At 33.1% G+C, this 16,788-nt stretch overlaps 1 protein-coding gene across 1 annotated transcript in view; it reads left to right on the forward strand.

Annotated features, from left to right (window-relative positions):
• The window catches only part of ADGRB3 (adhesion G protein-coupled receptor B3), a gene marked incomplete at both ends in the record, with an annotated part of 726,387 nt that overhangs the window by 285,892 nt on the left and 423,707 nt on the right, over nt 1-16,788 (forward strand). Inside the window, 3 exons of the mRNA XM_080805127.1 lie at nt 233-343; nt 6,245-6,406; nt 12,317-12,481. Of these exons, the coding sequence (XP_080661253.1) occupies nt 233-343; nt 6,245-6,406; nt 12,317-12,481 (438 nt within the window). The remainder of the gene's footprint in view (nt 1-232; nt 344-6,244; nt 6,407-12,316; nt 12,482-16,788) is intronic.

Consider the following 16,788-nt stretch of genomic DNA (forward strand, 5'->3'; position numbering starts at 1 on the left):
CTGATGTGTCATTCTATCAACTGTTACTGTTTCTTGAAAACTTGCTCTTGTTTATAGATTTTTTTTGACTTGAGTTTAGAAATATTCCAAGGAAATCAACCTCGAAAATTTAGAACTGTAAATTTAATCAGTAACTTCTAAGTATATGTAGGAACATATTGCATGAGACAGTAATGTAATTTGTGAGAAATGTCTACACACAAGCTTTCATATACCTTTATTCTGTCTTTAGAATTTGGAATGATGGGAGATCATACAATTAAAAGTCAGCGACCTCGATCTGTTCATGAAAAAAGGGTCCCTCAGGAACAAGCTGATGCTGCTAAATTTATGGCACAAACTGGTAATACGTTAGTTACATTTTTCTATTTATTGTTGTTAATTTAATGAAACCACTGCATGTTTTCATAATCTTTTGCTGCACATTTGTCAGTTTTTGGAGCTGATATTTTTTTGAGCCATTTTTTTTTTCGTCACCAGTTAAAGTCCATAAATGAAGTAGCTTTGAGTTGAAAAGCGCACCAAAAAAATGTGTAAGATTTATGCTGTTTTCAGTATGGGACATTTAGGATTTACATATTATTATTTACTCATGTCAATTAACTTCTTAACCTGTATCCTTAAACGTTTAAAGAAAGTCAGCAGTTATTTCATCAATAATTGGTTATTATAGGACTTTTCAGAATTAGAATTTTAAATAGGACTTTAAATGATGAAATTTAACTTAGCAATAGATGTCGAGTATTTTTTCAAATGTCATACATCATATAAATATTAAATGTTAAAATGTATGGAAATTAGAAACTTTTTTCAGAATTTGTTTTTTTATTTGAAAAGAGAGTTTTGCTGTATAAGCTTAATAATAAAAAATTGATAGTCTTTATTAGTAAGCCATAAATACATTCCAAACAATTAAATATCAACAAAAATCACTTTCTGGTTTGTAAAATTTTTAATCCTAAACTAATAAGATTACTTTCAAATACCTCCCTTGGGGGGGGAAATATATATATATAGTACAATTAAATACATTCATATGTTGGTTCATCATAATAAATGGGCTGTAATTCCATCTGTTTACATTGCATGTAGTACATTCTTAGATGAAAATGTATTTAAACTGTGTTGTGAACATTTTTAGCTGTCACTTTTATTTCAGGAAATTGCAAACTAACAGTTTTATCTATGTCTTTATAAAGTTTTATACATTCCAATCTGAATGATCTGTTTTACCATTAATACTGAAGTTTCAAATACTTGACCAGCTTTTTGACATGATAATGATGGATTTTGATGAAATTCTCTTGAAGAATAAATATCTCCTTTAGTTATATTTTCTTACACTATTTATTATGAACATTAAATTTGAATCTACAACTTAAAAATGCAAATATTCTTAATGGATTGTGCTCTTGGTAATGGGTGAGTAGTAGAATTTAACACATTAGTTGTAAGTAGGTCAAAGAATTCTTCAGAATAGGAAGAACATTTACAATAAATTCTACCTTAAGGACAAATTTTTAGCTTATTTTAATATATATGTTGCAGCCAGACCCAGAAATGAAGAAAACTTGCTTATCTGGATTGCTTTTGGTGCAGCTTCTTACTTAATGGAAGGTGACATATTTTTAGTATTTGCTCGAACAGGTCCAAAAGTGCATTGCCAGGGTCAGGTAAATTTTAAAATTATTAAATGTATTTTTCTCCCTTTCACGGAGCAAAAAGTCTCAAGCACTGACTAGAGATTGGGGAGTATTAGCCTCTAACTAGAGGCATAGGGCATGGGCTGATGACTCAGCCTCTTCCTGGTGCCCTCTCACAGGGGCATTTCTGCAAGATTATAGATGTTCTTCCTTTTTGCACAAGAGGTCGCAGGCACTGGCTTGCTGAAATTTATTAAAAATGGGGTCATTTGGGAGTGAAATGGTGAGCCACGTTTTTAAATTCCCAATAATATGGTAAAATTAGTTGATACATAAATATTACGCAGTTTGGCCAGGAGATTTTATATAAATTCAGTTTTTGCCTGTGACATAAACCAAGAGAATTCAGTTCTCAGCCAAAACCTTTTTTGCAGATTCAAATCACAAGGAACATGATGTTTTCTTAATGAGAAATTACTATTTTCTCTTTTCGTTTACTTGTTCCTTTTCAGGCATTGTTTTGTATCTAAAATATAATAACACATGATTTGGTAAAGTAGATGAAACACTTATTAAATAGATCCATGAGGAGCATTAAAACCGTTTCCTTATATTGTTAACAATACTTTAGAAAAGGCAATGATAAATTAAAGTTCTGAAAATATAAAAATAAAGTTCTGAAAAATTAAAGTTCTGAAAAATCCAATCTTGGATTAATGCATAATAAATACTTATTATTTTATTTTAAAGCAAAAATAGTTTAGGTAAATATAAAAACACCTATAATATTTTTTTTAAATTTAAATTACTACAATACTGATAGAAGACTGGGAAACTGAATGATTTTAAATAATGTTTAAAATATGTAATTTGACACTAAGCAACTAAACAGAGAGGCTGGTTTTTTCCCTTCAATACTTTCTGAAATTATACTTTCTTTAGGTGTTAAGGTGTTTAATCTGAATAAGTGCAATAAGTAATAAAATCTTACAAAAGTCAAGGTTTACTTATAAAACTTTTCTGTTGGTCTTTCAAACCAGGAAACTGGTGTTACAAATAAACAATGATAATATTTGCTAACCTTAATTTGAGAATGAAGAAAAATGCAATAGAGGTAAAATTGAATGAGGAAGACATTAGAATATATATTTTATATTAGTCATGATGGAAAACGATGCAAAACCTATAAACCTTTATAATTAAGAATTACTTCTCAAAATGAATAACCTAGCCTCTTCAACCAATCCGATTTGTAAATCCTGTGTCGGAAAAGCAAGCTTTCTATAAATAATAACATGTGTGGAAATTGTTTTTAAAAGAGTAACATTTGGTAAAGTAATGTTACTTTACCAAAATAACTTAATCATTTTGGTTAGTCCAATAATTGAGGTAAGCTAGTTTAAATATAACTGAATAGGCTATCTCCAATAGCCTAGAACACAGTTTCTATTTATGGTAAAAAATAAAATGAAGTGATAAGATACAGATATTTACTATAGACATCCAAATTAAATACCAAAAGATGGGTTAAGACAATTTAATTGCACTTACTTGTGCTTTTTAACATCATAGTCATCAAATGATCTTATAAACATGTTTAGGAAAGTGCTCCTGTATTCCAGAGGGGAAAATAGCCTATATTAGTAAAGGATAGCATGTTATCTAAAATAGAAATATAAAATTAAAAATATGTTTCTAATTTAATGATTTTAACATACTAGCAAAAATTTGTATCAATATTTTTTGTAATTTAAAATACAGTCTTATATATTATCTCATTTAATCCTCACATGTGCATTTTGAGGTAGATGTATTACCCAATTTATTGAGAGGTTCAGAGAAATAAAGTGACTTCCTCAAGGTCACAGAACTAATATTCAGTAGCTTCCCATCAAACACAGGTCCTCTTACTTTAATTACAGTGCTTTTCCAGTCCTCTTTCATGTTTCATGTCAGGATAAAGAGCCTTAATAGTGCCTTAGATACTTCAGTGTTCCATACCGTGTTTCATGTGCCTTCTCTGTTACAAGCTAAGGAATCAGAGTAGTTTGTGCTATCACCAAAGACACATATATTAAAAACAGTACACTTTGTATAAAACTTAGCTATTTTAATGTCAGTGAGTTTTTTAAAATATACATATCTTTCTTATAAAGTATATGAGGTATTTCTCATAGTTACCAAAACTGCTGGATCAGAATAGTCTTCACACTTTTTGGAATGAAGAAGTGTCAGCGTGGAAATCACAACTAGTTAGTGGAAATGTCATTTGAAACTATACCGTTTGAAATCTAATGAGGTCATTTGGGTAGGTAGGCTGGTATTTGAATGGCAAAATTTGATTCACAATGTGAAAGCCAATATGTATCTTATTCATTTATTTATTTTGTTTTTGATCAAAAAATGAACCATCAATTTGAGCGAGTGAAGGCCAATTTATAATATATGCTCAGAAGCAACCCAGATTTTTAAATATTTGTAAGAAATACATTTAAAAATGGATCTTGATCCTGATTCATTGCTCAATTTAATAAAACATTTTAATGCCATCATAACAAGGCAGGGTAAGAGAAGGACTGCTTTTGTGGAAAAATATAACAATTTTATGCGTAACCTTTATCATTTAACTTATAGAGTTCACATTGTTCAAGGTTTTCTAGCTCTTAATTAATAACATACAACATAATATTTCTACTTCACTTACTCTCATCACAACACAGGTTGAAATATCAAAAGAAAAAGGTTTGCATTATATTTTTCCTAACTTTACTCTTAAATTCTTCATCCCTAAATATTTATGTTCATATATACATATATGTGTGGATATTTTTTAACCATTGCCATATTATTGGGTTCCAGAATAATGATTTTTAATTTTTAGAGTATTCTTTAATGTAAAAGAACAAATTATGAGGCCTGCCTTTAAATATTATTCAAATGGTCATCCATTATTATGAAGTAGTTAAGTACAAATTGGTGAAGATGAAAAAGACTAAAATAATCAGGGTCATCTATAGAGGACTTTCAGGACAAACACTGATCCAACACTAAAAAAAAAGTCCTATTTGATGTAATACATCATCCCAGTTACCACTGTCTGTGCCCTTATGATATGTATCTAATCATAAATGCCTTATAATCTATGCCTCTAGGTGCATAACACCGACCAATATAAGAGCGAATCTTTATAATGGTGCTACCCAAATTGTAGTTGGTGAACCTATGCTTACCTGTGAACTCGTTTTCCCGGGACCCTGGGGAGATAAGAGGCTTATACCAGAATGTAAATTCAACTACTTAATCAAGCACATGTTTTATTTCAGCTAACTTTTTTGTTTGTTTGAAAAAAAGAAACTCTCAGTGAAGAAATCAGCAAGTTGAGTTTACATTCTGGTCCAACCTCCTTCTGTCCTGGAGTACCAGTCTATGGACCAGCTGTCTTGAGCAGCACTGCAAGTAATTTCTACGTCATTTACTAACCTTTCCAAAGAAAAAAAGATATGGACAAATAAATTATCATATTCTGTTTTTTGAATGATAACTCAAAGGCAAATTCTAAGCAGAACTTATAAAATATAAACTGTTCCTTGGTTTGTATAGTCAGTGATACAAAGTATTCAGAAACACTTCACCTGCAAACCTTTCCCACAACAAAATAACTAACGTTAAGTTCTTCCCTGCTAGCAGGTAAATGCCCCAATTTTGTATTTGGGGAAAAACAACTGCAAGTTTGCAAATCAGTGTTAAAAATCTATCCTGAACCTGATGTCAACAGAATCAGAAATCCATTGTGATGGTCTTAGGAATTCTTGACTTTAAGTCTTTTTTGGATATGACTTAGCTAATAATAGAAACTAGACGTAATTTTAGTGTGATGCTTCCTCCAAGAAAATTAATGAATTCAGACATTAAATTGGCTTTCTAGGGCCCTATTTTGAATAAATTAATAGAAATCATAGAGAAATTTTCCTTCCTTTTGAGTAAAACTCACTCCTCTACATCATCAGGAAAATTGTGAGCGGCAGGTTTCTAAATAAATTATCACAAAATAAATAGCTGTCATAGGATGAAAAAGCAAGAATTGCACTAGAAATAAATTATAAATGTCCATGTATAACACAGTAAAAATTAGATATGCCCAAACTCCCACCTCATTCAGCATCAGAAGGAGGCTGCTATGCAGTGAAGGAGTAGGGAAGAATACGTCCATACATTCCCGCTCCCTGAAGCCAGAGTACATTTAGCAGTACATTTTGCTTCCTCTCCCACCCAAAGGACAAAGCCTTAGATTGGCTTGAAGAGGATCCCTTCAGCAATCGTTGTTGAAAAATGCTGACTGGTCCCCTAGTGTGTGTAGCACAGTGGTTTTGTGAAGAGTAGTTTTGCTAACAAGGTTATAACAAACTTGGACCTTGCATCAGTGTCATATGTATCTCCCTTTATATATATTTTTCTCTGAAATGTTTTCTTGTACCTTTTGATGTGATGTCATATTTTTACATTTAATCTATTCGTGCATGTCATAATGTCAGTTTGATATGATGCTTAGTAGATGAATATTCAAAGCGGTATTTCATGTTTATTTGTTGTCTTGCACACAGGTGAATCTGGTGTGGAAGAGTGGTCCCAGTGGAGCACATGCTCAGTTACTTGTGGTCAAGGGTCGCAGGTGCGAACCAGAACTTGTGTATCACCTTACGGGACACACTGCAGCGGCCCATTAAGAGAATCAAGGGTTTGCAATAACACTGCCCTCTGTCCAGGTAGTGTTAGCAGCAACTACAACTGTGGATGTTATTGAATTGTGTCATGCTACGCATTTGGAAAGATTTGTTATGTTCATATGAACTGGGTATAGACATTTTAATTAAAGTGGATAAGTTTAACTCGTATTCAGCTGTGAAATTTTGTCATACATGTGATGATTTCTGCTTTCAGAGCAGTCAGGAAATTATGTAAGTGACTCTCCTACCCATGGCAACTACGCTTGAAGTTTCTGTATCTGCGTCTGATAGGATTCTAAGAGCTTTCCTTGTTTCAGGTGGCAAAAATGTCCAATTGAATATTTGAGGAAATGTAATCTGCAGGCATACTGGAAATGTGATCTGTATCCATTGTTTAAGGCAGTGGTTGATACAGTCTTTAAAGCAGTCAGCTGTTTTTCTATTACTTATTTGGCTCTATCAGAGAAAATAGTTCCCCTGACCAAAGGACATTCTGTTAATTTATTTCATTCAGGGGACTGTCCTTATCCAAGCCATCCACTGCATTGTAAACTTTGAAGTCATTAATGGGGGAAAAAAAATCTTCAATGTTAAACAGAGCATAGCCCGGTAGCTTGCCCAGGTGGGGTGAGCTTTTCCAGATGACCTTAACATTTTGCTCACATTTGAGGCCCACATGCATGTTATAGGCATCTCCCCTTGAATTACTGACTTTCATGTAAAAATGGGTACAAAAAGGAATTTGGGCTTTCTTTCACGAAGTCCAAAGCACATGATATTGTGAATCTCCTGGTTTATATTTTTGTTCAACTATTTGGTGGATGGGCCATGGTCAAAACATATTGACCATTGCAACTGACACTGAACTTGCATCCACTAGAGGCCTCCGAAACGGGGTGGGCAACAAGAGAAGGATAGGCACTGCAGCAGGTGTTCGTCTGCTACACTGTGGGTAAAAGTTTTCTGATGACTTCCATTTCCAGAGATGGCTGATTTTGCAGTTGCTAAAAGTAAGATTTGAGAGTGGGTGGCATGGGGGAAGGGGCAGGGATAGTCCCAATTTCCCAGCAGAATGAGCAAGGGCAACCCATTAAAAGACAGTCTGGAGGAACTGTTGTTAAATGGGTACAGGGTTTCGATTTGCAAAATGAGTAAGTTCTGGAGACCTGTTTTACAACAATGGGAATGTATTTAACACTACTGAATTGTATACTTAAAATAGTTTAGATGGCAAGTTTTCTATTATGTATTTTTTTTGTCACAATAAAAGAAAAGACAATCTGGAAGAAACAAAAGGGAAAGGAAATGGTGGGCAGAATGAGGAGAGCTGATGCATGAGATGGGAAATCCCTTTATAATGGAATTGGGAGATGCAGAGCAGCAGATTCAGGTAGAACTAAAAGCTAACCAGGGCAGAAAACTATGAGGAAGAGAAGACAGAATTTGCAGGAAGCAGCAAAATTTCCAGTGAACACAAGAAAAATCCATGAGAGTCAGTGGGAATTAAACTAGGTGAGAAGGAGCATCAAGTGGAAAAAAAAAAAAAAATCGGGGAATAAGTGCTTACAGAGGTAATGGAAGGGGAGGATAATTAAAAAAAGATGACAAAACCAGGGGTGGGAGAGCAAACAGACTCTAGGTCTGTTAGGCAAGAAAAAAAATTAGCTGAAGGTTTTCAAAATTAACAAATTTCTCAGTTTTGTAACTAAAATGACCTCATGAGTAAATGCTTGTGGATTTTCAGCTAGGTGTGGGTATAGTACATTGTCTCATATTTAAAGCTGGCCCCTAGTTACAGTATCAAAGTTCCTGTTCTGGGCAATGAGAAAAGTGTCAATAGAGAATTAAGCTGCGCTTGATATACACATTTATCTTCTCAGTATCCCTCTGAAAAATCAAGTTCCCTTCAACACACAAGGGTAGAGTCTAATGGTAAATGGATTCCCAAGTGGAAGTCTGAGAGGGTGCTAAAGTTTCTCTGCAATTCTCCATTCAGTGCTTACTTTCCAGCCACTCGTTATCCACAGTCGTATGGCTGACATATGGAAACTTCCATCCTTCTGCCAGGGACTGCTGATTAATCCCTTCACTGGGCAAGGAGAGCATCTGTAGTGGGACCAGAGTGCTCTCCCTTTCACTCTGTGTCTGACGTTTAGAAAACTGAATAATATTCTGATTGTAAAGTTTTCCTCAATTTCTTAAACCTCCTGCCATTATAGCTACTGAAGATATACATACTAATCATTAGTTCCTCTTCACCTTCATGTACTATAGGTTTGTCTTTCTAAATTTAGTTACATAATACGATAAGAAAAATGTGTCTTTTAATCATTGTTATAACTCAGATGTTGAATTTAAGAGAATGGAGAGTTTTGTTGATTTCTTTTTAATTTTCTAAAACTGAACACTAATTTGGCAACTTTGCTATTTTAAAAATATAGAATAAGTATTTTCACTATAAGAAGAAGGGTATCTTTTAGATGGTTATTGTATTCATTATGAAATACTTTGTATTCAGTATTTTGTTTGGGTACTTGCCATGCCAGTAAATATGTACTTTTTTAAAATACAGTATGTCATGAAAACTGTAACTGAAAGTAATTTTAAAAACTTAAATAGTACCTAAACAGTATAAATATCTTTCTAAAATAATACTTTAAATTCCCAAGTAGAAAATTAGCTCAGAAATCAATAGCCTAGTTGTCACACTATGGATATTCAAGTGAGTTTGGCATTTAATTAATGGAAATGACACAAGGACAAAATGAATGTCAAAGCCACTTTCCATAAAATATATGGGATGATAGAATTTGAGCTTGTATTTATTTGACCTACTAAAGCCTAATCTATAGTGTTATAAATTAGCTGCTTTTCACTTATATTATTCTAATTTCAAAAGAAGGGTTTTCTTAATTAAATTGCATAATAATGTGTTACTTCTGACATGGATCCTAAGACATCCAGCTTTTTGCAGACTGTTGCTTGGACATTATAGCCTCTTCAAAAATTTCTATTACTCAGAGCAGAAAATGATAGAGTTAAATAGCAAGTAAATTGAGAAAGTAAAGAGCTACATTAAATTATGTATTTACTGTCCTGGTTTCTGACTTACAGTTTTATGATCTCTTCCAGGGTTTCTCAACCTCGGTTCTATTGACATTTTGACATGGATAAATCTTTGTTGTGGGAGGCTGGCCTGAGCATTCTTGGATGCCAGTAGCGTCCCTCCTTCCCCTGAGCTGTGACAATCAAAAATTTCTCTGGACATTGTCAAATGTCCCCTGGGGGGCAAAATTGCCCCTGGTTGAGAACCACTGGTCTACTCTATATGTGTCCTAATCCCTTAGAAGTTTATTTGGGCTAAGGAATGGTTTGATTTTTTTTTTTTTTTTTGGGTACATGTCACAGTATCCATATCTATATATTTCATAAGAAAAAAAACCTTTCACTTAAAGGAGTTGTTTTATACATCCCAATGTAAATTATAAGGTAATTTGTATGCTTATTTCAAAATCTGGTAATAATATATTTGTATATTGTGTATTCCTCATTTCATCTTTAGATTGCACAGAGTAGGGATTTGATAATATAGCTAGTGTCTAAGTAAAGAAGAAAACTATAAAGATGCATTTATTTGATTAAAGTTTCTTGGTTTTATTAAGCACATTTTCCAAATGAACTAGATTATTTAGAGATTTTCATAATTTACTGAAAAGTAAAAGAATTTATATAATAATTTGTTGCTAAAATAAAAATATCTTTATTCTTTAAAATAAATCTTATGAATAGCATCTATAAAATTATAAGATGTGTGTTATAATTTCCAACTAATTCGATATTTACAATAAATTATTACTAATAATTTTGTTTTTTTAAGTATTTTTAAATTTTTTTTTATAAATGATGTGGAGGAGTCATGAAATTTCACCATAGAGCAATAGAGTGTTAAAAAGTAGGGAGTAACATACTTTTCAGAGGACTCCAGCTTCATGATTTAACTAAACCACCAAGATTAATCAACAGTTCTTTGAGATTAATAGAGAAAAATCTGCCAATTCAGCAGCTTTTTTTTCTTTTAGGCTTTGTTCAACGAATACAGAACAGTGTGATTTGATTGAGGAGAAAATTAACAGAGCCAGCAATATGATCTATAGACGCTAGGGGAAGAAAAGTTTGTTTTTAAATGGAGAAATCTTGGTAATTAAAAATAAATGCAAAAATTGATTAAAGATATATGTTTTATATGACAAAACACATTCATAGATAATATTTTAAAAATATTTTGCTATCATTGATCACATATACCTATATGTAAATATAAGTATATGCATTTTTTTTCCTTAGAGTCGAATATAGACTCATTATTTAATCTTACGCCAATAGATACAAAGTGGTTTCGGTTTTTCAACCTTAAATGAGAAAAATGTGAACATATTAATTTCTTTCACTCTCTGACTTTTTTTCTATGTAATATTTTAAAAATTATTTTCTAGCAACTTTCTCAGAAACTTGAATTTTTCACTGAGCATTACACAAACTAGGCTAACTTTTTCAATATTTCAATATATTTTCACAACCAGTTGGGGCAACTCAATAGCATAAATAGAAGAGAATGGGGTGCCTCATAATTAAGGTATCATATATGTGTCTTTAAAGTAACAACTTGGTTCACACATACAGGCAAAAGAGTCTAGGTAGACTATATTTACTCGCATAACTCCTCTGACACTTTGTATGGAATCTGCTTACCCCTACCAAAGTTGAGGAGAAAGTGAAATCTTTTTCATCATCCATTCTATATTTCTACTCTCCCTTCTCATTCTAGTGGGTGTCCCATCAAACTTCTGCTCATGAACTTCTAAGAGCATACTAAGACCAGAGGTTCAGCATTAAGACAGGAGCTTTTGAGCCAAAGAGCACATTTTGCCCAGCTTCTTTTTATGTGTATTATCCACAGAGTGTTATTCCTTACTATCCCAAATATTAAAAGTTGAGATGAGCTTGGTGATTTGACTGTGACAAAGAAGGAATCTAAATTCTGAACTCTAGTGGACTTTATGCAAAAGATATCAATAGGTATGCATAGTGGCTCATAGGGAGGGAGCACAAATTTTGTTGAATTTCTGATTAGTTTGAATCCATCATAATGGCATAATTGAAGTATTGGTGAATGTATACTTATGTTAGGAATAATCCTAATTAGATCATTTGCTTTCTCTAGAAACTTTTGTTTATTAGGAGGATTTCCAGTGCATCAAGTTATTGCAAGAAAAAATAAATCTTATTTGCCACTCATTTTAAAAGAGGACAAAGAGGAGAATCTTATGCGAGTAGATAGAGTTTTTGAAAAGACAGAGTAGATAGAGTTTATTCAAAGACAATGACCTTAAACACCCACATTTTTAAAATGGCAGAAATACATTTGTTTTCTAAAATGTGAAGCTTATAAGCTATTTAAAATACACACCATTAACCTTCAGATTTTTTTTTAAATTTTTTGACAGCATCGAAGTCGTTAGTCCTAAAATTTTAAGAATTAGGTTGATCCTTATATATTTAAATGCAAACTTAACTCTAGAAGATCATATCTGTTATAAGAAATTTAGTTTTCTATACTACCTTATAAGTTTATATTACTTGTATTTAAAAAATAACTCGTGGCAATTTTACTATGAGGGAGAGAGCTGTGTTTCTATTAAAAAAGAACACATTTAAAGTTTATGACAAATAACTGTTCAAATACAGAAAAAATGCACATGTCATATTGCCTTATGTTAATGAATTTTCAAATTAACCATTGTATTCTTTTGGCAAATAGGAATGTTAACTGAGCTTTTAAAATATCTTCATATTGTCTATTTGATGATTTTTTTTCTTTATAATGAAGAAAAAAAATCTTTGACTTTACCTCTCTGCTTTTGTTGTTGAAGCTTCTTTGCTTTATTACAGTACATGGAGTTTGGGAGGAGTGGTCACCATGGAGTTTATGTTCATTTACATGTGGTCGAGGCCAAAGAACAAGAACAAGGTCGTGCACACCTCCTCAGTATGGAGGAAGGCCGTGTGAAGGGCCTGAAACACATCATAAGCCTTGTAATATTGCTCTGTGCCCAGGTGAGCATATTCTGCATTTGGTGAACTTTGTATTTGTGTCCTTTGTATGTGGCCCCTGGTATATGTAGGAAATATCATGAACACAACCTTTATTCAGTCACAATGGAAAATGTGTCCTTTGGTTACTATTTCTTGCTTAAACCTGGGCACTTACTTGATCTTATCATATGCAGTGGTTTATAATATTTCCTTGACTGAGTGCCAAAGCTCACCTTTCTTCAGTTTCTATAATTTATATTAAGTCTTTCCACTAAGGTTTTGTCCATACTCAGTTTTCCCTCCTAGAAAAATTATAAGGAGCCCCAAAGACATAAGATTGGCTATTGCCTTGAAACTATAACTAGAGAGACTGATTTAGAGGCAGTCCTTCTCATTGTGAGTCGTCTCACATGCATTCAGTTAAGGAGTGGGGATTCACCACAGATCATGTATGGAAATGACAGATATTTGTTAGGAAAACAGACCTTATAGATTCACTGTTAGATTCATAAGATGGTTAGCTCAGAAATGACATGTAACTTCATGTATTATGAAGACTACATAGTCTGTTCATAGAGTATATTTGGAATCCTAAATTTTAGTTTCCTTTTAAATGTTTCAATGCTGTTTTACCTGAACTCGATAACTTCACCCATTATTACAGAGAGAAGTCTTTATAATGTTGTTTAGGTTGTTGAAACATTCGAACATAAAATAAATACCTAAAACTTAAAAAGACTGATCTTCAATTCAAGAGGCTTCCAACTTATGTGAGGAAAAACACATAGAAATGACAGAATCTCCTGGGAACTAGCCAAGTCATATTTTAGAGGAAGAGATAGACATGAGTGGGAAATGGGAAAGGCTAGAATGGCAAAGACCAATATAAATAACCATTGATCTACTCCTTGGGAGACTTTTTCATTATCCCATTCTGCATGCAAGCAACATAGCTGAGATCATGGTAATATTCTCCAAACATATTATCCAGCTTACATTCAGTCCCATTTGTACTCTCAATTCCCCAAAGTAATATCCTATGACATGAAGCAATGATTCAGTTTCTCTGGAAATTTTAAGTATCTAAAACATCTTGAGACTGAAAGTCCTCCAAAATGTAGATAACCAACGGTCATCTTGTTGTTCCCTTTTACTTTGGAGAAAGACTACTAGGTTCCTATATCAGAAATATACATTTAAAGATGTGGTAGTTATATTTACTCCTACAATTTTATGAATTCTATGAATTATGACTATAACTTGTACAATTCAATATTCATGTAATTATGAATAGTTGGGAGTCAAAATTATGATCCCTTATTTGCAAATCACTCCCAGAAAATCTATTTATGAAGTCAGTTATGTTCTGTTATTTCTGTCTCTCTATAAGTACACAGATAAGCACATAGACACACACACACACACACACACACACACACACATATATATATATATATATATATATATATATATATATATTAATGCCCTGCCCTTTCTCCAAAGATTTGGGCAAGCTTATACAAATTTTAGAGTTTTTTTAAATGCTGAGCTGTAACATTTACAGAGTCAAATATAGTTCATTCTTATTTGTCCATGGAATGTGAAAAAATAGAAAATGTGGGGAAATGAAAAATAATAGCTAACTATAGAATCTCTTTTAATATATTAGTTTTTATTATTTCTTTCACCTTGGTAAATCCCCATTGGTATAAAGATAAAAATGGCACTGATCAGTTAAAATGTTATCAACCATGTTTCACGTAGTCTATTTTCCATGAACTTTCTAGAAGTAAAATGCTTGGGGGTCAAGAGATAAGGATGCTGAGTTGTTAGAATTCAGATAAGAAAACTCATTTTTCTAAGTTGATATAATTGTTTTATCACTGAAGTAGTAACCACATGTTTTCAAGCTAGTTGTGTTTTAAATTATTACACTGTCATTGAAATCACTCAGACCATTAAAATTAGGTCTTTCTTTTGTGTAGGTCTTTCTTTAATTTTGGAATTTTATGTTTTTATTATTTGTAAAACTGGTCTAGCTCATATTCTCTCATAGGCAGTCATTCTGGATATATATCAGGTACTTAATAAATTTACTTTTTTTTTACTATTATTTCCATTCTTGAATTTAGTTGGATCATAAAAGATATAAAACTCTTACCATGTTGTATCCCAATTTCCTTACTATTCCAAAGGGAATTCTAATGGCTATGATTTAAAAAAAAAAAAAAAAGTTTTTATACTTTACCAAACATTTTGACATTATGCTTTTGAAATATGTAAGATTTATTTGGTGCAATCATTTGGAATTCTCTTTAAAAATAACTGTCTTATAGCTAGATTCAGGTGCCTTCACTGTATATAAAAGCATCATCATGTGTCGACAAGTTGTAAGATACTACTGAGAAGAATATATAGGTCCAGATCTCAAGAAATTTGTAATCTCTTTGGAGGATTCAGACATAAGCATGTGAAAAGTTGAATGCAGTTCTGATAAACACATATAAATACTCCACTTCAGTGAGTGGGGATAATTTGAGAATTCAGTGATTTTAGCCTACATTTCTTTTAGCCATCCAACCTGAGATCCCAGAGACATCTTTTTAAGGTGTAAAGCTGTGATAGGCAGTATGTCGGTAATGAAGAAAACATGCCAAGACCTATACCCTTGGTTCCCCTTGGCTAGGCCAGTTGTCAAGTGGAGACCAGAGGAGAACAGAAGAAACAATAGAAACAACAAATAGGGTCTCAACTCACCAACTTTACAAGCTCTGACCATGTGCCTTGTGGTGATGGGCAGTGATATTTCAGGGTGGGATCACGTTGGAACAGCAAAGCAGCATCTAGCATCATACTTTTAAGAAATATATATATAACCACCCTAATGAAGTGGATGCTACATAGGGTTGTTAAAAAAATAATGAAATATGTTTTATTTATGCAAATTTTGACATCAACAAAGTAGATGGCATCCTACTTTCATCAGGTGCTTTCCTTAGTCAATGTCCAACTTTCTCCCACTTCTTTTGAGGTAAGGGAAAGCTATCTGCCTGGGATCCATATAAGGAGAGAGGAAAGAAAAGAAAGGGTGTTTGCTAGGAAATGTGGTATTTCCTAGTATGAGTTATCAGTCCCTAATGTGTATCATATCTAAGAACAGGGACCAGTGTTGATGGAGGGAGATTGGCGAGAGATATAGAGCAACAAGAGGGATCCACTATGATTCATTCCCTAACTATAAACATGTTACCCCATTTTCCTCCTTTCTCATCTATACCAATAATTAAATGTGCTATTATGGAAGGGTATGTGTATGTATGTGTATGTCCAGTGGTCCTTGTGGTCTTTCTTATTCCACAAAACTTAGAATTTGTAACAGTCCATGTTTTCTCTTTTCTCTAAATTTTCATTGCAATCTCTAATCAAACATCAAATTCATCATGGTATTAATTAGTATATATGAGGAAATTCTCTTTCATTGCCTTTTGATCTCTCTGTGCAACTTTGTACTAACAGTATCCAATACATTACTGTTGAATGGATTTTCTTGATGGACATGTCTAAATTTTTAGTTCTCCTCTGCTCCAAAAAATTACAGGACATTTTCTGGGTATATTTAATAATAGATTGATGTGGTATAGTGGAAGCTGGCCTTCCACAAGAGAACACTTATTTAAATTTAGGTATCACCATTCAATACTTGTGTTCCCCCTCTATAAATGGGGACAATAGCACACCCACTTCACAGGACTGTGGGAGGACCGTGTGAGATGCTCTAAGGGAGATAACCTGGTAAACAGCAAATGGTGTATAAGTATCAGTATTATTATTATTATTATTATTATTATTATTATTATTATGTCAGCATCCTAAAGTCAAAGTCCATTGGGATGACACTTATAGTTGAACAAGTTATATTCCTTACTCTTGGCATTGAGGGAAAATTAACACAAGGAACTCTGGGACATCTTGGTAAGAGGGTGTTAGAAAGACTTATTAAGGGTTTAGACTTCTTTTGGGTGACTTCAAGGAGGGTTTTAGGAAGTGGGGCTTTGCTCTGGATTTAAATGTCTGGATGGGGGGAGAAATCTATGATTGGGTATTTTAATGAATTATCCAGGAGGAGGGAAACTTGCTCTAATTGGTGAACAAGTGACAGTCACTCTTACTAGCTGAGAGAAGAGAATGTTTGGAACTTTGTGGGTTGTCCTGTGACCGTGTTTCATTTTATCTCACTTTATCACAGTTTCAAAGTGACCTTGTCTGTTGTTAATGTACTCTGTGATGGTCTTAGATCCAACAGGAGATAACATAGCCTTGCTGTGATC

The sequence above is a fragment of the Martes martes genome (genome assembly GCF_963455335.1).
Source record: "Martes martes genome assembly, chromosome: 6".
NCBI lineage: Eukaryota > Metazoa > Chordata > Mammalia > Carnivora > Mustelidae > Martes > Martes martes.